General features: G+C 36.1%; 1 protein-coding gene across 2 annotated transcripts in view; it reads left to right on the plus strand.

Annotated features, from left to right (window-relative positions):
* The window catches only part of ADAMTS20 (ADAM metallopeptidase with thrombospondin type 1 motif 20), a gene marked incomplete at both ends in the record, with an annotated part of 179,731 nt that overhangs the window by 117,076 nt on the left and 35,336 nt on the right, over window positions 1-27,319 (plus strand). For both annotated transcript variants that reach the window (XM_084256236.1, XM_084256235.1), the window contains one exon: window positions 26,126-26,293. In XM_084256236.1, coding sequence (XP_084112362.1) covers window positions 26,126-26,293 — 168 coding nt within the window. The remainder of the gene's footprint in view (window positions 1-26,125; window positions 26,294-27,319) is intronic.

Below are 27,319 nucleotides of genomic sequence, written 5' to 3' on the forward strand. Positions count from 1 at the left end.
ACCCACATGGTGCAGCAGACCTCTCCTGTCACGCCCACTGCTCCCCTCAGCAGTATTTTTCAGTTAATCTGCCTGTTCTGCTCCCCACTCTGTCTCCAGTGAATCCTCTCACCCCCCCACAACTCTGGCCTATGCCCTAGGACTTCTCTGCAAAAAAACAAAACAAAAAACAACAAAATACAAGAATTTCAAATTATTTTTGAGACAAATGTTCCATTCAATGGGATATTTACTAGTAGCAAGAAACACTAAACTAGTTCTAAAATATAAATAACGTCACTGAAAATACTGTAGCAAGCAGGCAGATATTTGGGGAGGAAAACATTGGTGCAATAATTAAAATTGTCAGAAAAAGGCTTGCCCACCACACCATAGAACCATTTCTGTTTCTAGCCCTTAATTTTTTCCCAAGATATAAATATATACAAGAAAGTTTGCTTCCTCTAGATTTTACCCATCATAAACACAAATATAAGAAGATTCAATAGGCAAGACTAGAAAGCACGTGGTATAATTAATCATTCTGTTTGGGATGTCATTAAACAGTATGAGAATTAAAATGTGCCAGTGATACTGTGTAAATGATGTCTACCCTGAGAGAATTCATTCTTTTTAGGAGACTGAATGAATAAAGGGGAATTTATATGCCACACTAATTAAAAATGACTTCCTATTCTGTGAACCAGAGTGAGAGCTCATGCTTCTATTTCAAGGAAACTTCACTATTTATTCATAGACCTTAGGAGAATTTACACTTCTAGAAGTAGGGACAGGGAAGATAAGCATGACTCTTCCCTGACTTGCGATCATACTTTCAGGGTCAGGAAACAGCCACATTAATAGTAGCTCTGAGGAGATTTCTAGCAAAATTGTCAAGATCTCAATCTCATGTGACCAGGAGGAGCCCCTTCTTATCTCTGCTGATCCACAGGACACACTGTAGAATCAAAACAACAAAAATCTTGGGGAAAGAGATTAATGATGCTTACCTAAGGGTAATTCAACTATCCCATTCAGGTAAAACAGAGTTCCTATTTCAAAGGTCTTTGTTGTATACATTTGTTCACATAGTTTTCCTGCATATTATTTACTTGATTCTTTGCTTATTCAGTAAACATTTATAGAATGGTTTCTACCATAAATAACTTTAGCATTCTCATTTATAATTGTTCAACAATTTTATAGTGTGGGGCCTCCCTGGTTGCACAGGGGTTAAAGTCTCAGCGCTATCAAGCTATAGACAGCCACTGCAGCATGAGTTCAGTCCCAGACCAGGGAATTAACTCACATTGGGCACAACAGACCTCTCCTGCTGCTCCCTTCAGCAGTTTATTTCAGAGATCTTCCTGTTCTGCTCCCCACTTTGTCTCTGTAGAATCTTCTCACCTCTGGCCTATACCCAGTCCTTGTATGTATAAATAAATTAAAATAAGTCTTTTAAAAACCCACAATTTTATAATGTGAGCAGATTTTGGTAAAGTTTATATGTGAAATTCCGAATATCTGATTTCTATTGTGTTAATAAGGTATAAATTTATTTATATGGGATAAAGTAGGTTATTAAATATTTTTGTCTATATTGAGAACTAGAGGTATATTTCTTACTTTGTGAAATTGAACATTGTTTCCAAGTTTTTCTATGTGTCACAAAGTATGAGAAATTTTATAATTTTATGTCACAACATGAAGAAAACTCAGTTCTTATAGATTGTGAACATGTTCCCTGATATATATTTTTAATGGTTAGGAAAACTAGAGTTTTTTAGCATATTATATATTTTTATTAAGGCATAATTGACATACAACACTAGTTTCTTTTTTTAAAAGAAGATTTATTTATTTACTTTTACAAGAACCAGGGTACAGGGCAGATACACGGGAGGGTGAGAGGATTCACCAGAGACAGAGTGGGGAACCGAACAGGCAGACTGACTGAAATCCACTGCTGAGGGGAGCAGCGGGCAAGACAGGAGAGGTCTGCCGCGCCATGTGGGACCCTCACTGGCCGGGATCGAACCAGCGCTGCAGAGTCTGAGGACAGCTTCACAGTGCTGAGCTCAATCACCTGCGCCACCAGGGGAGGCCCCATACAACACTAGTTTCAATTGAACTACATGATTCAATATTTGCATATAATGCAAAATGCTCACCACAATAAGTATAGTAACTTCCATTGCCACAGCTAAAACTTTTTTTTATGTGATGAGAACTTTTAAGATCTACTCTTAGCAACTTTCAAATATGCAATACTACATTATTAAGTATAGTTCCCATGTATATTATACCCCATGGCTTATTTATTTTATAAATAGAAGTCTTTACTTTTTAACTTCTTTCACCTATTTTATCTCCTATCTCTGACAACCACGAACCTGTTCTCTATATATATGAGTTTGAGTTTGTGGGTTTTTTTTTCAGACTCCACATATAAATGATATTATACCATGTTTGTATTTCTCTGACATTTCATTTAGCAAGTGTCCTCAAGGTTCTTACATGTGGAAAGTGGCAGGATTTCATTATTTTACAAGACTGAATAATAATCCACAATATGAATGAGTGTGCGCATTTCACTTTATGTTTGTCTTTAAATCTGAAGTGAGGGCCTCCCCTGGTGGCACAGCGCTTGAGCGCTGGGCTGCGAAGCTGCCTGCAGCCTCTGCAGCTCCGGTTCCATCCCTGGCCACCAGCGAGTGTCCCACAAGGCACGCAGACCTCTCCTGCCATGCCTGCTGCTCCCCTCAGCAGTGTATTTCGTCAGTCTGCCTGTTCTGTTTCCCATTCTGGCTCTGGTGAATTCTCTCACCCTCTAGCACTTCTGACTATACCCAGTGCTTGTATAAATAAATAAATAAATCTTTAACTCTAAAGTGAAGTTTATATATGCATGATATAGATGGGTAATGCATTTTAATGTAACCTGTCATTCTCAGTCTTTTAAGTGGTAAGTTCATGGTTCAGGTGATTATTGATATATGAGGTGTATTTACTATTATTCTACTTTAGGTTTTCAGTTTTATTTTTCTGTTCTTTTTCCATGTGTTTATCTGTTTGTTTGTTTTTTTATCAGCACTAATTCCACTCACGTTCCCTCAGTTTCTTCATTTCTTCTTCTAATTCTCTCTATTCTAGCTTTTTGTTTTGTGGCTACCTTGAAGGTTGTACAACCTTTTCATATCTAAAATAGCCCCCCCCATTTGTATTACTGTTATCCACTCATTATTTGAATATACAGAATCTTTCCTTTTCTTCCTCTTCCTTAATGATGTGTTTTTTCATAGTATTTAATTTATGTTTCTGATCTATGTTACTATTTATCAACTTATTCCTTATTTTTTTCTTTTCATGTGGAAGAGCTACTTTGAACATTTCTTGTAGGGCAGGCCTGGGGGTGGTAAACTCCATTTGCTTTTGTCTGGGGAAACTTTTGTTTTTCCTTCATATTTAAGTGATAATTCTGTGGGATAGAGTACACATGGCTGGTAGTTTTTGTCTTTTGGAATTGTAAATATATCATTCTACTTTCTTCTAGCATTGAGAGTATCTGCTGAGAAATCTCACGAAAGTCTGATTGAGGTGACTTTTTATGTTTCATTCCTTTTTCCCTAGAAGTTTTAATATTTTTTCATTATCACTGACTTTTGACAATTTAGCAATGTTGTGCCATGATTTAGGTCATTTTGCATTTTGAAATTTTGATGTTCTTTCTGCTTTCTGGACAACCATGTTGAATTCTTTCCTTAGGTTTGGGACATTCTCAACTGTTATTTATTTTATTTTATTTTTTTGTGGCACCCTTGCCGGCGGCCGGGGAACAAACCGGTGCTGCAGAGGCAGCAGGCAGCCTCGCAGCCCAGCGTTCAACTGCTGCGCCACCAGGGGAGGCCCCTCAACTGTTATTCTTAAGGTCTGTCCCTGCCTCCTTCCTTCTTTTTACATTCTAGAGTAACCATTATCCTTATGTTTCCTCTTCTAATGGAATATGATATTTTTTTGGAGTTTCTTTATTGTTCCTGAAACTATTTTTCTCGTATATGTTGGTCATTTGTACATTTGTTTCTATAATATCTTAAATTCTTCTAGCTGAAGTGTGCTCGGTATGCTTTCTATATTCTAATTTTATTCAGCTCCTCTTTTTGCGTGTTTCTTATTATCTTTAATCTAGTCAGTGAAGAACTCTTTGTTCCTGGATATGTTTGCTGAGATCCTGGAATCTGTGTTTGTTTTGCCTTCTAGGATTTCACTGATACTCTTTACAAATGCTATCCTGAGATCTTTGTTAGGGCCTTGAATTCTATGTCATTTGGGCTTCTTTTCTTCTCTTTCACTATTTTCATCTTGTTTTCTGATGTTCCTATTTTCCTATGCATGCGTGTGGCTTTAGTTTTTTTTTTTTTTTCTTTTTTCCCTGTTGTGGTGCTGTGACTTCAATTTTATGTTCTTTGTTTAACTTGGTAGCTGGTGAGGTAGGGGTGGGAAGTTGGAGTCCACAGACTTCTTATCAGTCTCAGTGGAGATGGAGGGCTATTCCAGGTAGAGAGATTCACACTACTTGCTCTCCCCTTTCTCAAGTGTAAAATCTGCTCCTTCCTTCTTGACACCTAAATTCTAGTGCCCTACCTCCTTGTCACTCCCTTCTGTGTCATAAAGTGTATTCCATACTTCCCAGCAAGAAAAGTGAAGGAGTCTTTGTCAACCATGCTACTGGTAGCCATATTTTCTGTGACTGAAGCAGTGGTCCAACACCCTAGTGCATGCAGGACTGGACTCCTCCACTCACTGAAGAGGCTCCCCATGCATGGTCCATGTCCCTTGTCGCCTGTTTCCTAGCAGTTCTGGTTGACTGGAGTGATCTCTGCTTTGACCCAAACTCTCTTTGCTTTTCCCTGTTCTGTTCCCAGAATGAACCACTATCATCAGTGCAAAATATCTTTGGGTCAGTTCACTATTACCAGGATTGAACTGGTGAATTTTCTGTGAGCAACTTTAGTTTTTCCTAGTTCTGTTTAGGGGAGAGGTTTATCAGGACCTTCCTATGCCACTATATTGTGGGTAGATTTCTTTAAATAAATTTTCTATGACTCTCTCTTACTCTGAGACCCCTGGAATATGTTATTTCTCTTTCAGCCATCCCAAAATTCTTGCAAGATTTTCATTTTTTGTTCTCTGTGTGGTTGTCTATATGTTCTCTGCCACTTTGCTTTCAAGCTCACTAATACTCTCCGTTGTGCTTGTCTGCTATTGAGACCATCCATTATTTTTTAATATGCTTGCAGTGTTTTTAGAGACATTTGTTTTAGTTATAGCAGTCTCATATTTTCTTGATCTTTGTTGTATTCCTGTTTTACATCATCAGTTGTTTTTATTTCCTTTTTTAATATTTTATAAAATTCTTACATCATTTTTCATCTTGGCACAATGTATGCATTTTCATTTTGGTTATATTCCCCATACAACTGCACACCCCCCTTATTTTGACTCCAGTCCTTCCTTTCCCCACCCCTCCCTACTCCCACCCCGTAGTGTGTCTCTGGTTTATAGTTGCTTGTTGATTTTGATTTTTACTTTGTATTGATTAGTCTTTTTCCTGGTCTCTTATTTAGGTTTTCTAAATTCCTGCTATGAGTGAGACCCTGTGGTATTTTTCTTTTTCTTTCTGACATATTTTGCTGAGCATCATCCCATCTAGCTCCATCCATGTTGCTGCAAACTGCATGTGTTTATCTTTTTTGATTGCTGAGTAATATTCCATCATGTATATGTATCAAATCTTCTTGATCCAGTCATCTATTTTTGGGCATTTGGGTTGTTTCCAAAGCTTAGCTATTGTAAATAGTGCTGCTATAAACATAGGGGGCAGGTGCCTTTTGGAATTAATGTTTCTATGTCATTTGGGTAAATACCTAGGAGTGGAGTTGCTGGATCATATAGAAGCTCTATCTTTAGTAGGTCAAGAAACCTCCACACAGCTCTCCATAGTGGTTGGACCAGTTTGCACTCCCACCAGCAGTGCAGCAGAGTTCCTTTTTCTCCACACCCTCGCCAACATTTGTTGTTGCTAGTTTTTTTTTAATATGTGCCATTCTCACTGGTGTTAGATGGTATCTCATGGTAGTTTTGATTTGCATTTCCCTGATTATAAGTGATGTTGAACATTTTTTCATATGCCTGTTGGCCATTTGCATTTCCTCTTCGGAGAAATTTCTTTTTAGCTCTTCTGCCCATTTTTTGACTGGATTATTTTCTTTGTTTGTGCTGAGTCTCATCAGCTCTTTGCAGATTTTTGTGATCAGTCCTTTATCATTAGTGTTGTGTGCAAAAATGTTCTCCCACTCAGTGGGGTTTCTCTTTGTTTTTGTTATTGTCTCTTTTGCTGTGCAGAAGCTCTTTACTTTGATGTAGTCCCAGCTGTTTATCTTTGCCTTCACTATCACTGCTTTGGGCGATGTGTCTGTAAAGATGTCTTTGAGGTGGATGTCATGTAGTGTTTCGCCTATATTTCCTTCTATGTATTTTATGGTTTCAGGTCTTATGTCTAGTTCTTTAATCCATTTTGAGTTGGTTTTTGTGCATGGTGTGAGGTAGTTGTCAAGCTTCATTTTTTTGCATGTAGTGACCCAGTTTTCCCAGCACCATTTATTGAACAAACTTTCTTAAGATCTCCTGAAAAAAAAGAAGGGAATGGAAGCATCTCACTCCCAGACTTCAAACTATACTACAGAGCCATAGTCATCAAAACTTCATGGTATTGGAACAAGAACAGACACACAGACCAATGGAACAAAATAGAAAATCCAGAAATAAACCCACAGATCTATGGTCAACTAATCTTTGACAAAGGAGCAAAGAATATGCACTGGATCAGTTGTTTTTCTTAATCCAGCAAACATACTTATAGTTGTGGCTTTGAACACCTCCCAGGCATATGCTGCTGTTCTGTTAGATGAAGATTTCTCTTAGGATTTTTTTTTTGTTTTATTTTGCTCCAGCATATGTTCTTCTAGCTCTTTATTTTTAGTTTTTATTATTTATCACAGGGTGTTTCATGTATTTACTTGAATAAATTGGCTTTCCATCCCTCCTACAAGAAGCTGGTATTTTCCTAGCTTTTTAAATTAGAATCTTTAGATGTCCATTTCATATACCTCTGCCATTTCATCCATACAGATCACTAGGGTACTGGTGCCATAGGGGTAGTAAGTATGAAGGGACTGTGTCATAGGAAACAAAAGTTTGCCTCCAGTGATCATCAAGATTTCAAGTTTCCTGCTGAGCTGCAGGTACCCAAGACGTTTGGTGGGGATCCACAGTGATAAATCTTTGCGGTGGTTGGGCAGTAGATGTAACTCTGGGTGAGGTCTGTACTTGAGATGAAACCACAAACTGGTAATTGTCCTCTTTCTCTGAAATATGAAACCTTCAGATCCTGTATTTTCTCCTGTTACAAAATCCAGGTTCATAACCTCTGATTCATGAGAGCATTCAGTTGTCTCAGTTTTAGTCCTGGGTGAGAGTAGCAGGTGTTTGGACATCACACTCTCCAACTGTGTGCAGTAGCTTTGTCTACCAGGAAGCACAGGTGAGTCAATCGTGCACTCCCTGCTGGTTCAGTCTCCAGCTATTCTAGGATGGGCGCCTCAAGCTCAAGGAAGGAGTCATCATGCTGCACCATTATGCCTCTAATTCTTCAGTGGTTCACTTCTGCCACACTTGACTGCTTTGTGCACCCCCTCAAGAGTAGTGCTAGGTCTCCAAAGTTTGGTGTGGGCATGTGCTCTTGACAACACCAGAGATGTTCAGCATTGCAGCCATATATCTTTCTGATGGGTTTCACTGCTCCAAAATCACGTCAAACATAGTGTAATAACAGTTATCCCACCCTTTTCTGTGGCCTTGTGGTTCCAAGTATATGCAGAAGTCATGCGTCTTTCATAGTTGTTGAGTTTGTTCTATTATAACTTAGTTGTGTACACATGGAGGAGGTGAGATCAGTTTCTTCACTCTTCTGCCTTCTTGCTGGACCCCTACTAATAACTTGAATAACTAAATAATGGCATATTCTTCTGCCAAAGGATGCCCTATGATGCAGGTGCAGAAATTCACATTTTCTTATTTGAGTTCACAATAACACAGCATTTTTATAAACTCATAAATATATATCTTAATTTTTTAAATACATATTTTTGTGATTCTTAACATGTATAAAAATATAGTTCTCTTTTTGATATATTTTTAAAATTCGGAGATATTTCCAATTTCCTCTATTTTTCTACATAAAGCTTAAATTATGTCAACAAGTATCTCAATGGAGGTACAATTTCCATATAGCAAAACTTTCTAGAATTGGAGGTCATACCATAACACTGTACAGCACATTTCTTTTTAGGAAAGTTGTAGTCTTCATTTTGAGCTAAAATTTATTATGTATTTAAAAATTTCTGTAGAAGCATTAAAAAGAGGAAATTGGAATAATCTCCTGATCCACATGGCACCCTACAAAATTAGGACAACAACTCCTGAAGAGATCTATTTATTGCGTGAAGTGTATGTACACACACACACACACACACACAAAATATTCACCTGTAATTCTCATTCTGTAACTTGTAGTAAAAATACATCAAGTTCTACAGGCAGAATATTTAAAGGCATCTGTTTTTCTGTTTTCCTGGCTAAACATTTCTCTTTAGTTCAACTCTTTAATCATCACAATATTTTCATCATGACCATTTCAATACATAACATTCATTCATTAGTAAAAATGGGTGAAGTCTAAGGAATACAGTTCTAAAAGAATATTGTCAGGCCTCCCAGGTGGCACAGCGGTTGAGCTCTGGGTTGTGAAGCTGCCCACAGCCTCTGCAGCGCCGGTTCAATCCCCGGCTGCTCCCCGGCCACCAGAGGAGGGTCCCACATGGCGCGCAGACCCCTCTCCTGCCGCCCCCTGCTCCCCTCAGCAGTGTACTTGGGTCCTTCTGCCTGCTCTGCTCCCTGCTCTGGCTCTGGTGAATTCTCTCACCCTCCCGTGCTTCTGACTGTACCCAGTGCATGTATAACAAACAAACAAACAAACAAAAAAACCAACCAAACAAATAAATAAATAATACATGCCTCTTTAAAAAAAATAAATAAAAGAATATTGTCATACTTGCTATGAACAATATGATTAATACTGCATCAAAGTTCAATTTTTTACCCAGTCTTCTTATGCCGACCTTACATTAGTATAAACTGTATGTATAGTAGATGTCGTTATTAAGTAATGTTTTCTTATTATAGTACATAATATTTTTTTAAAATTTATTTATTCATACATGCAAGATCTGGGGGTACAGGCCGGAGGTGTGTGTGTGGGGGGGAGGATTCAACAGATACAGAGTAGGGAATAGAACAGGCAGATCCATTGAAATACACTGCTGAGGGGAGCAGCGGGCAAGTCAGGAGAGGTCTGCTGCACCATGTGGGTATCTCCCTGGCTGGCCGGGGATTGAACTCATGCTGCGGAGGCTGCGGATAGTTCCACAGTGTTGTGCTTAACCCCTTGTGCCACCAGGGAGTCCCAGTACATAATATTTTTAAGCACAAGTGTAGAATGTTTATTTTTCCCTGATAGCCTATATTTGTATATTTTAAGATTCTCATTTGAGTTTTTAATAAGTCTCCCACCTTTATGTCATAAGTAAATTGTGATGTATACTTTTCATAGCCTCATATTGTAATTTATAGTGTCCTCCATAAAAAGTTGATAGATCCCCCAGTTTGACATTAATATCCAGTAATCAACCAAATATCATTAGTAATAATTTTGAATACAGACCTTATCAGCATAGCACATGTACACAGTTAAGAAAGAAATGATGCAAAAAAATGATAAAGAAAAAGAACTGTTTTTGGTTGTTGTTTTTCCTACCCCAGAGGTAGTCTTCAATCTATTTGATTTGTGGCTTCTGATGTGTACTTCTGTATTTCCAAATAATACACTTTTTCTGCATTAAATGTTAATTATTGACTTCCATTTGCAGAGGTGGAGAATTGAAATCTCTTATAAAGACTTTCAATCCCATAATCCTGTTTTCCAAATAAATTTTATTAAGTCAATACTCAGTGCTTTTCATCACAGTGGAGCCAAATAGAAAGTAGCTCCATTCCTTATCCTGTACAACTCTTCTATTTTCTTGGAGATGATAATTGCCTCATTCAAAACTTGCCTAATGGATCATTTTCATATAGGGAAAATGTATTAGTTGACTAAAACACAAATGATCTAACAGCATACAAGAGAAGCAAAGAGATAGACAGACAGATAGATGATATATAGCTAACAAAAACTTGCTTAGATTTTTTTTATATTCCAGTCACATTTCCCTCTGTTTAATGCTTTACCATATGTAAATTTTCTATATATGTTTGTTTTTATAAACTTAGATATTTCCTTTCTCCTGGGCTGTTCCCAATACCGTTCCCCTCAACTTCCCCTGATCTGGTCTAGGTGAAGTTAACCATACCATATCATTCCTTTATTCTGTGAAACATTTCTCATCTCTAATTTCATGACTTTTTCCTGTATCAAATCTGTTTCTCATTTTAAAATTTATTCTTTCATTCTAAACATTGTGATCCTGAAAAAAAAAAAGAAGATGCATTTTTCTGTTTGTGTAAATATGTAGAAGTAATTCTTTGATTAATACTTTGCTGATTATAGGATTCTAGCTTGAAAATAATTTCTCTGAGAATTTTTAAGATACCACTAAATCCTCTTTTTATTAATCTATCCTCTCCAATAGCAAAGAGACACTGTAAAACTTTGATAGTAAAAACTGAAACTCCGACTTAAATTTTAACATAATTTGTTTTAAAAATATGATTAGATTTTCTTGCCTCAGACTTTTGTTGCATATGACAGACATAAATGTGCAATGGTTACTGTGTTTTTAAAGTTCAACTCTTTTTCCTTATCAAAGCTTTCATAGAATTCACTTTTTATTTCTCATCTGAGAGTTCTTTGTGCATATTCCTTTTAAGACCTTTATAACACATCTTGAAAGAAAACTTCTTGGCTTTATTTCTGTTAACTCCCACAGCTACCACAAAAACATTTGTAGAAATCAGAAAACCTGCTATTCTGCTGGTGCTTGATTTTAGGAATTTTGTAAATGTTAGCATAGTAAGTAGTGTCTTAAATGTCAATATTTTTTTAAGTGTGCTTATTATTTTTCTGATCTCTTTATCTTTTTTAAGGTCTACACACACTGAATAGTTTTCTTTTTATGCTCCTTCCTGGAAGGCAGATACTCTAGGTTCTGGATGTAGGCTTCCAGGGAATAAGATGAGGTTGGAGTTTTCATCATGAAATGTACCATATATTCTAGCAAAAGTAATGTCCTAGTTGTGATTTCTATAAAAACAGCAAGAAAAAGTAAATTTGTAATAATGATCTCAAAAGAATTGCTAAAATTAGACAAGTTTTATGTTCTCTATTGACAATAACATTTTCCCTGTTTATGTGTAATTGTAAAGATTCATGTTACTCAGTGAGTCAATAAAAACACTTAACAGGAATTCTAGATGAATTCCACTTGCTAAACACATTTTTATGGAGGAATCTGTAATGTTGATTATCCCCATGTAGTCCACACAAACCATACTATTAGAAAGGTAAAGAATAAATTATAAGCTTTAAGCTGATGTTAGATTTTCCTAAGTACATTTTTTTTGCTACAAATACTGTGTATATTGTGAACTTAGTGTACTCTGTGTGTGTAAAATCAATTTAAAAACATATTTACTATGCTTCTAGCAAAATAAACAAACACAAGTTCATTAACATATATTTGTAATGATTCCTCATCAAATATTATTAATAGTAAAACTAATGCAATAGTTCAGCTCTTAAGTTATCAGTTACTGGAGTGATTTTTCATCCTGACTTTCTGGTATTTTGTGTGTGGAAAACATACATAATTGAAAATTTCTGCATAAAGTACTTGTATGAGTTATTACTACTTTGTTTCAGGTTTTATATTGGAAGTAAAAATAGTAAAACTTTTTTTTAAAGTATTAATTTCAAAATATTATAATCAGTAAATTATTTTTAAGTATTATATTCAATTGAACTAGCCAAGTGAGTTATATGTGAAATCACTCATGTTGCATTGCTTGGCTTGGAGCTATAAATCTTTACATGTGTACATATATATATATATATATATATATATATCTCCACTCAAAAATAAATTTTTAGAACCTAAAAATTAAATTTAATGTTATTGTAATTATATGAATGTTTGCTCAATGTATTTCTTGTTAAGCATGTATTTTTGACCTTTCAGTTGGAACTCAGTATTGCAGGTTAATATGACTTTTAAAACATTTAAAATGTCTGAAGTTACAAATTTTAAATATATTCAGATGTAATGCAAGAGAATGAAATGCTTTAGTAATAAATATTTTTAAGGCCAAATGCTGTCTTGGTTTATTAAAGTTGCATAGTCAAAGGATGTCTGTAACAGGTTAAAAAGGAAATTTTCAAACTCCATTAAACTTTAAAACTCTTGAGTATAATCTTTCAGGAAATACTATGAATGGGGTCCCTTGTTGATAGATTTAGTATCTTACTCCTTCATGCACATGTGCATTGAATTAAAGGAACAGTAGCAGCACTATTTTACAGACTTGACACTCTTAATATGCATGTTTTATCAGTTCTTGGTTTTATTTTAAACAGAAGACTATCCAATTCTGCCATACTCTATTTTACTTTACTACTTTAATGTTTTACTTCTCTAATAACTGAGGAGCTCAGTTTGAAATAGTTTTCTACCACTGTAGGGAATGCCCTTAATTATAAAATTTTTGTATAAAACTCATATCTAAGGTTTTACTGTAGTGAGACTTTTCCCTTAGATATAGTTATTGGCTTCCTGAATATTTAAAAAAACATGCTGTTTCTGGGGTTTAGATGTAGCCTCGTTAGAGAATATTATAAGTATCCTTAAAAAAACAGAAAAATATAACAGGCATATGCATGGATGTATATATACAATATTATTTTATCCCACATAGTATCTAATTTATGGTCTGTTTTTTATCTGAAATTGTGTCATCTCCCTTCTTAATGTCGTTTTATAGACTAATCTGTTTCATAATTGTGCTATACAGACATTTACCATAATCTCAAAAATGTCATTTAGAAAAGTCTCTAGCATAACAGCTATGATAAAATTTTCCATTTAAATGTTTTAACTTCTCTAAAGAAGGATAAAATAGTTGAGTTATGAAAAAGATCAAAGCGAAGATAAATAATACATATTCCTATACTGAGAAGTTCATTGAAATCCTCTCAAATTATCCCAAGAGACATTCTAACATCTGATTGTGTTTTAACTATTACAATATGTTTGTTTTTAAGTCAAAACTACACATTATACATTGTAAGTTGATAATCCTTATTCATTTGTACTTATCTTGATGGAAATGATTTCTGGTTTATGATGAGGTATATGTGGATTTAGTTTAAAAAGAAAGTTAAGATTGCTATAAAACTAAATGCTGCAAATATTAACTGTCTCTGAAATGATTTGTGGAAAAAAATTGAAGAAAACATTTATTATTAAATTTTGAAATATTCTGTTTAGTTTTAAATACTTGCTATCAGCAAATAAAGAGGAATGTTAGGGGGCAAGTAGTTTTATTGTTATACTTCTAATTCTAATTAATTCATCTTAAATGACTGACCTTTGCTCATTTAAACAATAGGTCATTTGCAGATTTACTGTCCTCTAGTCATTTTAGAGATCTGGAAATTATTTAGACTATACACAAAATTATTTAGGCTATATACAAAATTAATTTAGGAGATTTTCAATTAAAAACAGATCTATATGAATTGCTAGGCTTTTCATTAAAATCACCATTCTCACTAGCTGTTCACTTATCTTAATAGTCGTTCAATATATTTAAGTAGAACTTACATTCAATGTTAGGGCTCTTTTTAAATACTTAATATTTAAAAATTTCATACAATTTTTAAATCTTAAGTGTTGAATTTAATAATTGGAACAGTATAATAAACATTTACATGAGGAACACAGAAACATATACATTCATTCATAGATGGCATTATGTAGTAGCATATGAAATAGAAATTCCTACTTAAATTTCTAGTCTAGCAAATTTTCTAGTCAAACTAAACTAAAATAGGCCCTGTGAATAATTAATTCTCCCTCTTTACTTTGATTTCACTTGCTATTCTGTATGCCAAACTTTAGATTCTTATTTTTTTCTTGTTTTGTGGTTTTCAAATAATTAGCTAAAGGATTTTAATGGCTAAAATTAAAGGTGAGCATCACTGTGTAACATAACCATTAAATTTGAAATGTACCATCTAAATATCAGTTCCCGTGTCACCAGTGAAATAGCCCATTTTAGAAAAAGACTGACCAGTGAATTATTGCAAGGTTCTATGGCTCATGGCAATTGCAATTAGTTCCTTTTAGAAGAAGGAATATATGGTTCAAATCATTAAATTAGAAACAAGTGATTCTGTGTTCTTTGGTTTTCATGATTGCCTATAATATGTCTTTTCTCAGTAGAATTTTATCTGGCAGGGAAAACAGACATGAAACCGATAATATAGGTGCATTGAGATGTAACCGCCTGTAAGAGACACATATAATCTGAACTAGGTTGGACATTAAAGATGCAGCACCAGGGAAGGAGTCTCTGTAGAGAGAATGAAATTTAGAATAGCACTGAAAAATATGTGAGGATGAAATGGAGGGAAGTGTGGGATGTGCAGGAATGGTTCGTGCAAAGTTTGAGAACTGCCGAGTATTTTCCAGGAAACAATATTCTTGATCTATTTCATCTTTCTATTTCCTTTGTGTGATGGAAAACATTTGCAAATGTATTCTCATGTAATCACCATTATGTTCTATAGGATTCATTTCTTCATTGGTGTTAATATTTTTGGTATTTTGCTATTGTATTAAAATGTCTTTAGAGTTTTTCCAAGTTTGGTCATTTTCTTTAAAAAAAAAAACTCCTTTCTATGTAACTTTACTCAGAGACACATATGAAATAGGTGTTCCTTTATAAATATTAAATATGAAAAAGGAAGGTCAGTTAAAGAAATTACCTGTGGTTACTCAGTTTGTCAATTCCACAAAAGATAGTTGGTGCGTGACTAGGTATAGGGTGACAGTTACTTTTCAGGGTAGTTTACCTCTCATTTGGATATTCTATTTCTCTCTGTTTCAGTAGGTTTCTTACTACTGTCAAAGAGAGTAGGAAATCAGATCAACACAACAGTATGGGACCTCCCTGGTGGCCTAGAGGTTAAGTCTCAGCACCATAACCCCTACAGCCTGAGTTAGATATCTGGCCAGGGAGCTAATCCACATGGCACAGCAGACCTCTCCTGTTTGTCCCACTGCTCCTCTTAAAGTAGTGGATTTCATAAAATCAACAAGTAGCTACAAACCAGAGACACACTACAGGGAGTGGGGGGAAGAGGGAACAGGATCAAAACAAGGGCGGGGGGTGGGAATGGTATGGGGACTATAACTGAGATGAAAATGCATACATTGTGTAAAAATGAAAAATGATGTAAAAAATGTATACAATAATAAAAAAAAAAAAAGCAGTGGATTTCAGTCAATCTGCCTGATCTGCTCCCCACTCTGTCTCTGGTGAGTTCTCTCACCCCTCCCCACACACCTCTGGCCTATACCCCAGTTCTTCTACACAAACAAACAAACAAACAATTCCAACTCTGTCTTGTAATTGATAGTACCAGCCCAAGTGGCACAACTCTGGAGATTGCACTGAAGTTTTAGGTATTGCAAATTGTACACTTGTTTTAAAATGCCCTGTTTTCATTAAGTGGACATAATTTATCAGATGTCAATTCAAGTTACTTGTACTTAACATTACCACATCTAAAGTGAGTTGCTTCCTGTATCCACTGTTTCATGGTGATTATGGAAAAATCTTAGAAAGTGTTGAAAACCATGTCAACTACTGATGATAAAGGTGACTTTTAGAAACACTCTTGACAAAAGTATTGTAATTTAATTATATAGCATTCATAAAATCTGAAAGGAATAGGATAGTATCTACCTTAAAATAGAGGAAAATGCTAAAAGATTGTTGTAGTAGTATCAGAGAAAATAATTGCAATGTTTGGATTTTCCTAAAAATTGAACTATTATATGGGATCTTTACAAGTCAGAATGTATTGTGGTTTGAGTCATTTCACTAGTCATTTATTCTATAACAGCCTAATTCCAACTAAAACATGCATAATGTCTTTTTTTTTTCCACTTAGAGAATTCCACATGGAATTCATCTTACCTGATAAAAATAATTTATTTATCCCTCTTCATCTTGGGGAAAGAGAGCTCCACTTACAAAGTGTAACCACAGCATTATTTTGCAATTTTTCATTTTGTAATTTTTGTCTATCTTCCCTAGAGTGCATTGACTTTATTAACCAGTTAAGTTAATAAATTTTTAATTTATTCTCATGCAATTAAAGAATTTTACATAAATTATTCTAGAGTTTAATCAAAATAAGAATTGCTAATACCAAATATCAACATCATTTAATGAGCTGATATTAATTACAGCTGCCAAATTATGGGTGATTAGCAGAAGGCTGGGCAGATATGGCATGTGAAAAAAGTATAAAATGATGAAGTGCCAAAAACAGAATGAAACTCAGAAAAGTTCAGGGAAGTGCAAAATTGATTTGTATTTACATTAGACACCAGATTGTCCTTACAGCTTTAAGGATAAATAATGTTTAGAAAAGTGTCAGACGAAGTGTATAGTAGAAAAGGAAGTAATATGAATTAGGGACTGTTATTGCATGAATATGTCACATTAAAAATGATCCAGCCTCAGCGGCTCCCCCTTGAGTCCCAGCTACTCAGGAGACTGAGACAGGATGGTGCTTGAGCCTGGAGTTCTGAGTGGCAGAGAGCGATACCTATTGGGTGTCTGTGCCAAGTTGGGCATCAATATGGTGACCTTCAGGAACAGGGGACCGCTAGTTTCCCTAAAAGGGGGGGGATTTGAACTGGCCCAGGTCAGAAATGGAGCAGGTCAAAACTCCAATGCTGCTCAATAAAAAGAAAATAAGTTACATTATGTTATATTTTGCCTGAATACAATAGAATAAAGGTTGCATGTGGATAGTCACAGAATATAAGGTTGGAAAAATTGCTGACTGAAATTTGGTAGATCAAGAAAGTAAAGAAGAGTAAAAGTTTTGGTTTACTATTAAAGACAACAGAGAACCACTATCAAACCTTGAGCAAATGAAAAACTATGTGTTGAAAATTTTATGTAATAGTCTTGGTTATAGATTACATTAAGATGAAGAAAAGGAGTCAAAGATTATTTCAAAATATAATGCAAAACACTTCAGTTTTGTGAAGAAAAAATGTGTTCAATTTTTCTGTGCTATAAGATCCAGTTTATATTTAATGTATAGATATTGCTGATAGAGGAAATACACTGCTGAATTCTAAAGTAGAATCTTCAATAGAACTTTGTGCCTATATAGATTTGTAAATGAATTGGTCATTTTCATCAGAAATACCAGTGATTTACTGATTCTTGGATTTTGGCACTGTTAAAAGAACTGAGAATTTTACAAAACATGTCTAGAAAAAATACGTCAAACATATATATAGCAATTCAACTTTGTCTATTAACAAAACTACTTCTTCAAGACTGAGTTTAAATATCACCGTCCCTTGAGTACTTATGAAATAGCCCAGAAAGAAATATACTTTTCATGACTTTCTTAAATTCCATCATAAGTTTTTGTGTTTTTTTTAATATTTTTTAATTAATAAATTTTATTTTTATATTCCCCATACAATTGCAATCCCCCCATTCTGACCCCAATCCATCCCCTCCCGCCCCCCAACCCCAAAAAGTGTCTCTGGTTCATAGTTTTTGTTGATTTGGATTTTCACTTTCTTATAGTTATTCATTTTCCTGGTCCCTTATTTAAGTATTCTAGATTCCTGCTATGAGTGAGACCATCCGGTATTTTTCTTTTTCTTTCTGGCTTATTTCACTGAGCATGATCCCTTCCAGCGCCATCCATGTTGCTGCAAATTGCATGTGTTTATCTTTTTTGAATGCTGAGTAATATTCCATGGTATATATGTACCACATCTTCTTGATCCAGTCATCTATTTTTGGGCATTTGGGCTGTTTCCAAAGCTTAGCTATTGTAAATAGTGCTGCTATAAACATAGGGGTGCAGGTGTTCTTTGGAATTGATGTTTCTGTGTTCTTTGGGTAAATACCTAGGAGTGGAATCGCTGGATCCTGTGGAAGCTCTATGTTTAGTAGGTCCAGAAATCTCCACACAGCTCTCCATAGTGGTTGGACCAGTTTGCACTCCCACCAACAGTGCAGAAGAGTTCCTCTTTCTCCACAACCTCGCCAACATTTGTTATTGCTAGTTTTTTTAATATGTGCCATTCTCACAGGTGTAAGATGGTATCTCATGGTAGTTTTGATTTGCATTTCCCTGATTGCAAGAGATGTTGAACATTTTTTCATATGCCTGTTGGCCATTCGCATTTCCTCTTCAGAGAAGTTTCTTTTTAGCTCCTCTGTCCATTTTTTGACTGGATTATTTTCTTTGTTGTTGTTGAGTCTCATCAGCTCTTTGCAGATTTTTGTGATCAGTCCTTTATCATTAGTGTTGTGTGCAAAAATTTTCTCCCAGTTGGTGGGGTTTCTCTTTGTTTTTGTTATTGTCTCTTTTGCTGTGCAAAAGCTCTTTAATTTGATGTAGTCCCAGCTGTTGATCTTTGCCTTCACTATCACTGCTTTGGGTGATGTGTCTGTAAAGATGTCTTTGATATGCAAATCACGTAGTGTTTCGCCTATATTTCCTTCTATGTATTTTATGGTTTCAGGTCTCATGTCTAGTTCTTTAATCCATTTGAGTTGATTTTTGTATATGGTGTGAGGTAGTGGTCAAGCTTCATTCTTTTGCATGTAGCGACCCAGTTTTCCCAGCACCATTTATTGAACAAACTTTCTTTGCTCCAATGCATAGTCTTTGCTCCTTTGTCAAAGATTAGTTGACCATAAATCTGTGGGTTTATTCCTGGATTTTCTATTCGATTCCATTGGTCTGTATGTCTGTTCTTGTTCCAATACCATGCCGTTTTAATGATTATGGCTTTGTAGTAGAGTTTGAAGTCTGGGAGTTTGATGCCTCCATTCCCTTCTTTTTTTTTCAGGAGAGCTTTGGCTATTCGGGGTTTTTTGTGATTCCATATGAATTTCATCAATAATTGTTCTATTTCTTTGAAGAATGACATTGAAATTTTGATTGGAATAGCATTGAATCTGTATATTGCTTTTGGTAGGATGGCCATTTTAATAATGTTTATTCTTCCAATCAAGGAGCAGGGGATGTCTTTCCATTTCTTTGTGTCTTCTTCTATTTCTTTTAACAGTGTTTTATAGTTTTCTTTGTATAGGTCCTTTACCTCTTTTGTTAGATTTATTCCCAAATATTTGATTTTTTTTGTTTCAGTAATAAAAGGGATGGTTTTTTTGATTTCTTCTTCTTCAGATTTATTGTTTGTATATAGGAAGGCTACTGACTTTTGCGTGTTGATTTTGTATCCTGCCACTTTACTGAACTGATTGATGAGTTGAATTAGTTTTTCTGTGGAGTTTTTGGGGTTCTCTATGTATATTATCATATCATCTGCAAAGAGTGATAGTTTGACTTCTTTTCCCATTTGGATTCCTTGGATGTCTTTCTCTTGTCTTATTGCTCTGGCTAGGACTTCCAGTATTATATTGAAAAGCAGTGGTGAAAGTGGACATCCTTGTCTTGTTCCAGATCTTAATGGAATTGTTTTCAGCTTTTCACCATTGAGAATGATACTGGCTGTTGGCTTGTCATATATGGCCTTTATGATGTTGAGGTATGTTCCTTGTATCCCAAGAATTTCAAGGACTTTTATCATGAATGGGTGTTGCACTTTGTCGAAAGCTTTCTCAGCATATATTGATATTATCATATGGTTTTTATATTTCTTTTTGTTGATGTGTTGGATAACGTTGATTGATTTTCGGATGTTAAACCATCCTTGTGTCCCTGGAATGAATCCTACTTGGTCGTGGTGAATTACCTTATGGATACACTGTTGGATTCTGATAGCTAAAATTTTATTGAGGATTTTTGCATCCGTGTTCATTAGGGAGATTGGCCTATAGTTTTCTTTTTTTGTGTTGTCCTTGTTTGGTTTTGGTATTAGTGTAATGTTGGCTTCATAGAATGTGTTAGGTATTATACCTTCCTTCTCAATTTTTTGGAAGAGTTTGTGAAGGATAGGCACCAATTCGTCTCTGAATGTTTGGTAGAATTCATTTGTAAATCCATCAGGTCCTGGGCTTTTGTTTTTGGGGAGGTTTTTGATTACCATTTCAATTTTGCTAATTGTAATTGGTCTGTTTAGGTGTTCTATTTCTTCTTTATCTAGCTTTGGGTGATTGTAGAGTTGTAGGAATTTGTCCATCTCCTCTAGATTGTTGAACTAGTTTCCATATAACTGTTCATAGTAGTTATTAATTATTCTTTTGATTTCTGCTGTGTCCGTTGTGATTTCTCCTCTTTCATTTATTATCCTATCTATTTGTGCTTTCTCCCTTTTTGCCCTTGTGAGCCTGGCTAGGGGTTTATCTATTTTATTGATTTTTTCGAAGAACCAGCTCTTGGTTTCATTGATCTTTTGGATTGTTTTTTTAGTTTCGATTTCATTTATTTCTGCTTTGGTTTTTATTATTTCTTTTCTTCTACTGGTTTTGGGGTTTTTTTGTTGTTCTTTTTCTAGATCTTTGAGCTTCGAGATTAGGTTGTTTCTTTGAGTTCTTTCTTGTTTCTTGATGTGAGCATCTATTGCTATATATTTTCCTCTTATTACTGCTTTTGCTGCATCCCATACATTTAGGAAATTGGTGCCCTCCTTGTCATTCAATTCAAAGAATTTTTTTAATTTCTTCTTTTATCTCCTCGTTAGTCCAATGGTCTTCCAGTAGTGTGGGTTTCAATCTCCACGAGGTAGGAGAGTACCTTGCCTTCTTTTTATGGTTTATTTCTAGTTTGATGCCTTCATGGTCAGAAAAGATGGTTGATATGATATCAATCTTGGTGTATCTGTTGATGTTTGTCTTGTGCCCCAGTATATGATCGATCCTAGAGAATGAACCGTGTGTGCTTGAGAAAAATACATACTCAGATTTTTTGGGGGGTTTAGTGTTCTATATATGTCTGTTAAGCCCAAGCACTCTAGATCCTTATTTAGAGCTTTAGTGTCTTTACTTATTTTTTGTCTTGTTGATCTATCCATTGTTGATAGTGGTGTGTTGAAGTCTCCCACTACGTATGTGTTTTCTCTGATGTCTGTTTTCAGAGATGCCAATAGTTGTCTGATATATTTTGGTGCTCCTTCGTTTGGTGAATATATGTTAATGAGTGTTATTTCTTCTTGAAGTATTGTCCCCTTGATCATAATGTAATGACCACTGGGGTCTCTTTTTATCTTTTTAAGTTTGAAATCTGTTTTATCTGATATGAGTATAGCTGTTCCTGCCTTCTTTTTTGGTCCATTTGCTTGTAGAATTGTTTTCCATCCTTTAACTTTGAGTCTATTTTTATCTTTTGCAGCTAAATGTGTTTCCTGGAGACAGCAAAAGGTTGGGTTTTGTTTCTTAATCCAGCCTGCAACTCTGTGTCTTTTTATTGGAGAGTTTAGTCCATTTACATTTAGAGTTAGTATTGATATGTTAGCATCTGTATTTGCCATTGTGTTTGTCTTTCCTTTGATTTTATTTATTTATTCTTTTAATAACTTTCTTTGGCCTTCTTTTGTTGTTATTCATCCCTCTGAGGTTCTGGCTTTAGGACTCCTTGTAGTATTTTTTGGAGTGGGGGTTTAGTTGTAATGAAATTCCGGAGTTTCTGTTTGTCTGGGAAGGTCCATATTCTTTCTTCAAAGAGGAAGGAGAGCTTTGCGGGATAGAGTATTCTTGGTTGGCATCTGTTTTCTTGGAGTCTGTTGACTATGTCCCTCCACTCTCTCCTTGCCCGTAGTGTTTCTTCAGAGAAGTCTGATGTCAGTCTGATTGGTTTCCCTTTGAATGTTATCTGTTTCTTCCCTCTTGTTAGTTTCATTATTTTTTCCTTGTCTTGGATTCTTGGGAGCTTTACTATTATGTGTCTTGCTGTATTTTTCCTTTCGTCATGGATGTTTGGTGTTCTTCTTGCTTCTTGTATATCAATTTTCAGATCCTTCTTTGCGTTTGGGAAGTTCTCTTCAATTATATCCATGAATATTTTCTCTGTTCCCACATCTCTCTCCTCTCCTTCTGGGATTCCTATAACTCTTATATTTCCTTTCCTCATGGAGTCAGATAGTTCCCGAAGTCTTTCTTTGGTCTTTTTCCTTTGTACTTCTCCTTCCTTTTCTGTTTTAGTTCTTTTTATTTCTGTGTCTTCAAGAGTACTTATTCGTTCTTCCATTTCATCTATTCTGCTTTCATTGCTTTTCCCAGAGTTCTTTAGCGTCTCCATTAATTCTTTGATCTCCTGCATTTCTTTTACTTCCCTCTTTAGGGACTCAATTTCATTCTTCTGGTCATTAATTATTTTTCCCTTATCATTGTTTTCCTTTATGACTTCTGTCATTTTTTTAATCACAGCAATTTTAAATTCTCTATTTGGAAGGCTCAGAAGTTCTTCCAAGTTACTGTCATTGCAATCTGGTAGATGGTTTTCTTTTTGCAGTTAGCTTTTTTGCTGAGGAGTTGCTGGGTTGCATGTGGTTTTTCTACTCCCTACTGCCTGTTTTCTAATTTGCCGTATTCCTTGTGACACTGTGTTGCTGGTACTGGCCGGCATCTTGGGCGACCTTCCCAGCTCACCACGGGCTCCTCTGGGGAACTTCTGCTGGGTTCACAAGTCTCCAGCAAAGAAAGGTCCCTGCTCTGTCTCCTCGGTGAGCCTTCTGCTGGGTTCACACAGTCTCCAGCAAGAAAGGTCCCTGCTGCAAAATGCCAGTGCAGGGGACGCGCTCCCCTGCACGCCTGGTGTGTCCCAGCGGTGGGTGCTGCTCTCCTCTGGGCTGGAATTGCAGGCTAGAAGGTGCCCGGCGTGGGCAAGCCTCCCAGCTTACCTCTGTCTCCTAGGTGAGCCTTCTGCTGGGTTCACATGGTCTCCAGCAAGAAAGGTCCCTGCTGCAAAATGCCGGTGCCGGGGAAGTGCTCCCCTGCACGCCCGGTCTGCCCCAGCGGTGGGTGCTGCTCCCCTCTGGGCTGGAACTGCAGGCTAGAAGGTGCCCGGCGTGGGCAAGCCTCCCAGCTTAACCTCTGTCTCCTCGGTGAGCCTTCTGCTGGGTTCACATGGTCTCCAGCAAGAAAGGTCCCTGCTGCAAAATCTTTGTTTTTTTGTTTTTTTTAAAGATTTATTTATTTATTTATACAAGCGCTGGGTACAGTCAGAAGTGTGGGAGGGTGAGAGAATTCACCAGAGCCAGAGCGGGGAGCAGAGCAGGCAGAGTAATGAAATACACTGCGGAGGGGAGCAGCGGGCATGACAGGAGAGGTCTGTCGCACCATGTAGGACCCTCGCCGGCAGCAGGGGATCGAACCGGCACTGCAGAGGCTGCGGGCCGCTTCATAGCCCAGCACTCAACCGCTGCTCCACCAGGGGAGGCCCAAATTCCATCATAAGTTTTACTGTATTATTTAAATAGTCTTTAATGTCTTGTAATATTAGTGCATTTCCCCCCTGATCTTTATGGATTTAATAGTATTTAAGTTATCTGGTGTTACTAATTTACTAGATGGTATGTGTCATTTAGATTAGAAGCACCTTGAGGGGGCCTCCGCGGTGGTGCAGCTGTTGAGCGCTGGGTTGCGAAGCTGCCCGCAGCCTCTGCAGCGCCGGTCTGATCCCCGGCTGCTGCCCGGCCACCGGAGGAGGGTCCTGCATGGCGCACAGACCTCTCCTGCCGCCCGCTGCTCCCCTCAGCAGTGTACTTCGGTCCTTCTGCCTGCTCAGCTCCCTACTCTGGCTCTGGTGAGTTCTCTCACCCTCCCGCGCTTCTGACTGTGCCCAGTGCTTGTATAAATAAATAAACAAACAAATAAATAAATCTTTTTTTTTTTTTAAAGAAGCACCTTGAGGATGAATCAGTCAGAAGACAGAGATGTCATTTAATTAATTTGTATTCATCTGAAAATCTTGGTATATGGTAGTACTTAAGTACTACTAGGTTGATAGTATGAATACTCACAGTAATTATTACTTTTCTAAAGGGGATAAGGAGAGTAATGGGTGTTCTTTGGGCCAAAAGTTCACAATTTAAAAGCTAGAAAAAATAATATACACCAAAGGAGGAAAATATTCTTCCGTGTGTGAACAGATATGCGTCCTTCCTGTCTGACAACATGTGTTTAATATTCATAGGTGATATATTTGGTGTAAAATATATTATGCTATTTGAAAACAACAAAACAATGCAGTAAAGAAACCATAGGAAAGTGCCCAATATAAGTAGCCAGAAAGAGTAGTAGAAATAGGTAGATCTGAAAGAGTAAGTCAATAGCAGAAAACGGTGTACACTAAATACAGTTCGGGAAGAATCATTAAAAATTTTCACAGAATAGGGCCTCCCTGGTGGCACAGGGGGTTGAGCACAGCACTGTGAAGCTGTCAGTAGCCTCTGCAGCGTGGGTTCGATTCCTGGCCGGCCAGGGAGATACCCACGTGGCCAGTCAGACCTCTACTGTCTTGCCTGCTGCACCCCTCAGCAGTGTTTTTGGTCCATCTGCCTGTTATGTCTCCCCACTCTGTCTCTGGTGAATCCTCTCACCTTCCCACACCTCTGGCCTGTATCCCAGTTCTTGTATAAATAAATAAATCTTTAAAAAATAATAAAAAAATAAATATTTTCACAGATTAAAACAGTACATAAGAGCTTTGTTAATAGGATGAAAGAGAACATCTCAGCTATAACAACAACTCGCCCTAATAATCAAGGCTCTGAGTTACATTAATTTCCTTCAAAAATGGGATATTATTTTCAAATAATAGAAAAAGGTAAATTATTTTCCAAACTATATTTTTATCTTACAAGATTTTAAGCATATAAAAGTCTGTATTAGGTAGCTTGATTGCCTTTAAACTCATAATATACATAAAATGCAGGATATATTATCTAATGTTCTCAGAACTCATTATACGTTTCTAAATGAAACCATATCGTCAACATTCTCTTTGAGCTATGAAGGAAACTGTAGACTGGGAAGCTAGTATTTACTGAGGATGCACAAAATTAGATATTTCCTATTCTTTATGTCATGTTGACATTCATAATAACCTGTATCAATGATATTATCCCCATTTTAATAATGAGGAAACTAAGCCTCAGAAAAGTGATAAAATGATGGCAAAATGTAGTAAGGAATAGAGCTGGTGTACAATGCCTACACTCTTTCTAACCTCACTCATAAAATGGCAACTGGCTGAAAAATAAAGTCAAATTATTGTTTTTACCTGTATCTGTATCTGTATAGTGAGTTTAGTTAGTATGTATTATTAAATGCATTAGTGGATTGATATTAGAATAATCCAGCTTCCAGACTGATGCAAAAAGCAAACCTAAACTGAATTGCACTTTAAAAAACTAAAACATTTTGCTTTTTCAATCAATTTTGTGCACTGAGAGGTTATTGAATTTGTTATTAAATTCCATAATACACTGTGTACTGTGGAAAAGCATATAGAGTCAAAAATAGAATAAGTGGCAACTATGTAAAACTGAAAACAAATTAGAGTATGTAAGATAACAGGAGTTCATTGCAGAGAGTCTTTAACATCAAGAGAGCTAGGGAAGTGTTTGGTATATTGTGGACATTTTTGCATAGACTATCAACTTCAATGAGATATCAAATTAGTGACATTTATATTGCTTCATTTTGTACTTATAAATAAAGTACTTATAAATAGGTACAAAATATTATAAAAACATACAATTAAGATAAATCAAGCATATTCATATTTATTTTCTAGTGCTCTGTGACTTGTGGTAAAGGCTTAAAGTACCGTGAGGTGCTTTGCATTGACAAATTCCAAAGGAAATTAGAAGAAACAAATTGCAGTCATCTTCAGAAACCCCGCACTCACAAAACCTGTAGGTCTGCTAGATGCCCCTCGTGGAAAGCCAACAGATGGAAAGAGGTATGTGATGTTATGTTATAAATATATCTGCATATTTCCATTTAAAAGGTAACACAATTCAATCTCTATACTTTCACATTGAAAGTTTTATAACACTAAAATGTGCTTATTCCGTTACACATTTTTTTTTTACTGTGCTCTGAGTTAAAACTGTACAGTGTTAAAAAATACTGTATAGTGTTAACACACTTGCTATGTTTATAGTTAAATAAATTAGTCATTTGCTTTTTTGTGGCCATAAACTTTAGAAAGAATTATGTTACTGAGTAATATTATAATATTATTATAAATTATAATTATAAATTATAATTATATATTATTATATTATAATATTATAATATTATTCCACTCATCCCATAGTAAATATATATAATGATGTATTTAGCAACTGCCTTGTTTCCACATCAAAATCTTGGATTTAAGGTAAGGTTGCGCTTTAGAGAACCAGGTAACCCAGGCTGAGCTAAATAAGATTAAAATGGACACATTTGGAAAGATTCAACAAAAATGAAGTTAGTTCATAGATAAAATCCAGGCCTAGAACTCAGTTTACGAAAGAATTATGATGGATACCTGTCCTTCATACTCAAGTTCAGAATCTCAATTGGGGGAAACACACATTTCAGTGTGGTTGTCAAGCAATGAGTTTGGGAAATACTAAAGAGGCAAAAGCTCTGAAGGAGTAAGAATCATTTACTGGAAAAGCTCCCTGAAGTCTGGTTTCCGTGGGTTGAGGCTTTCAGCAGAGCCATCTGGCTGCTGTCAGAGGTGCTTCACGCTGCATATCCATGGTTTAAAGAGCCTAGTTGGACAAAGAAAGGAGGACTCTATGTTCTGGTGATGGAACTGTTGTGCAAGCATGCATGGGGCAGGTTCATTATGGATTTGGGCAGAAGGATAAAGGAGAGTTCTGGAGCCCTTGGCAGATTGTTCAAACTTTAATGCTCTCAGGGAACCAGGTACACAGGCATGCCAGGCAGGGAGGCTGGCATACAAGGAGGATGGCACAGTCTGGGCAGAGACTGG

This window comes from Talpa europaea, assembly GCF_964194135.1.
Source record: "Talpa europaea genome assembly, chromosome: 15".
NCBI lineage: Eukaryota > Metazoa > Chordata > Mammalia > Eulipotyphla > Talpidae > Talpa > Talpa europaea.